At 57.4% G+C, this 1,238-nt stretch overlaps 1 protein-coding gene across 1 annotated transcript in view; it reads left to right on the plus strand.

Annotated features, from left to right (window-relative positions):
* MBOAT2 (membrane bound O-acyltransferase domain containing 2) overlaps positions 1-1,238 on the plus strand; it is a 36,770-nt gene that overhangs the window by 26,789 nt on the left and 8,743 nt on the right. The window contains exon 7 of the mRNA XM_005867272.2: positions 55-238. Within this exon, the coding sequence (XP_005867334.1) occupies positions 55-238 (184 nt within the window). The remainder of the gene's footprint in view (positions 1-54; positions 239-1,238) is intronic.

Here is a 1,238-nt window from a genome sequence, read left to right on the forward strand (position 1 = left end):
CCGAGTCTCCTGCTCGCGCCTGTCCGTCTCACAGCCGCTGTCCCTGACTTGCAGGCGCATGCCCAGCCTCCTGGAGTATCTGAGTTACAACTGCAACTTCATGGGCATCCTGGCCGGGCCCCTCTGCTCCTACAAGGACTACATCACCTTCATCGAAGGCAGGTCATACCACGTGCCGCGGTCGGGCGAGGATGGCCGAGAAGCGCCCCCCTGCGGAGGAGCCGAGCCGTCCCCAAATGTGAGAGCCCGGGGCTCCGGAGCCCGCGTCGCGCGTGCTGAGGGTCCTGTTCATTTAAAGATACGAATGTTTTCAAGTTTGGGTTTTTTTAAATACGTTTTTTTGACTTCAGAGAGGAAGGGAGAGGGAGAGAGAGAGAGAGAAACATCAATGCTGAGAGAGAATCATGGATCGGCTGCCTCCTCCACGCCCCCCACTGGGGATCGAGCCTGCAACCCGGGCCTGTGCCCCTTGATCGAAACCGAACCTGGGACCCTTCAGTCCGCAGGCCGACGCTCTATCCACTGAGCCAAACTGGTTAGGGCCGAACGTTTTCAAGTTTTGAATTGACCCATCTGTTTCTTTAAAAATATTTTGCTATCCCTGGCCCGGTAGCTCAGTTGGTTAGAGGATTGTCCTGATTTGTCAAGGTGTGGGTTCATCACTGCCAGGTAGGGCGTATACAGGAATCAACCATTGAATGCATAATAAGTGGAACGACAAAAAATCTCTCCCCCACCCCCTTTGCCTCTTTCTTAAAAAATATATTTTGCAAGAGAAATGCGTCTTCGCCCAGGACCTGGCGGTGATGCTTGGTGGAACTAATCAGATAGAAGAGAAAGAGGTAACTTAGGAAACTCCCCGTCCCTACGTGAGAACAACGCTTTCGAGCGAGGTGTGGAGTCTTCCAGGAGCCGCCCTAACTGCCTGGGGTTCCCCCTGAGGCTTCGTGTTCCAGCCAATTCCGAGTGCTCCCCCCCTCCCCCTCCCTCGCCCGCTGGCATCTCCCGCCTCTGAAAGCCTCCTTCCAGCAGCACCTCTTCCACAGCCCTTTCCCATCCCAGCGATGGAAGAGCAACCGCCAGCACTTGGACCGCACGGCCCACGTGCCAGGCGCTGTCTCGGGCTCCATGCACTTCCTCCTCCCGCGGCCGGTGCTCTCGTGCCTGCTGTGTAACAGGCAGGAGGCTGAGACGCGGGCTCAGGGGGCCGTGGGGGTCAGGAGCTCAGGCCCAGCTGG

The sequence above is a fragment of the Myotis brandtii genome, unplaced genomic scaffold, assembly GCF_000412655.1.
Source record: "Myotis brandtii unplaced genomic scaffold, ASM41265v1 scaffold247, whole genome shotgun sequence".
NCBI lineage: Eukaryota > Metazoa > Chordata > Mammalia > Chiroptera > Vespertilionidae > Myotis > Myotis brandtii.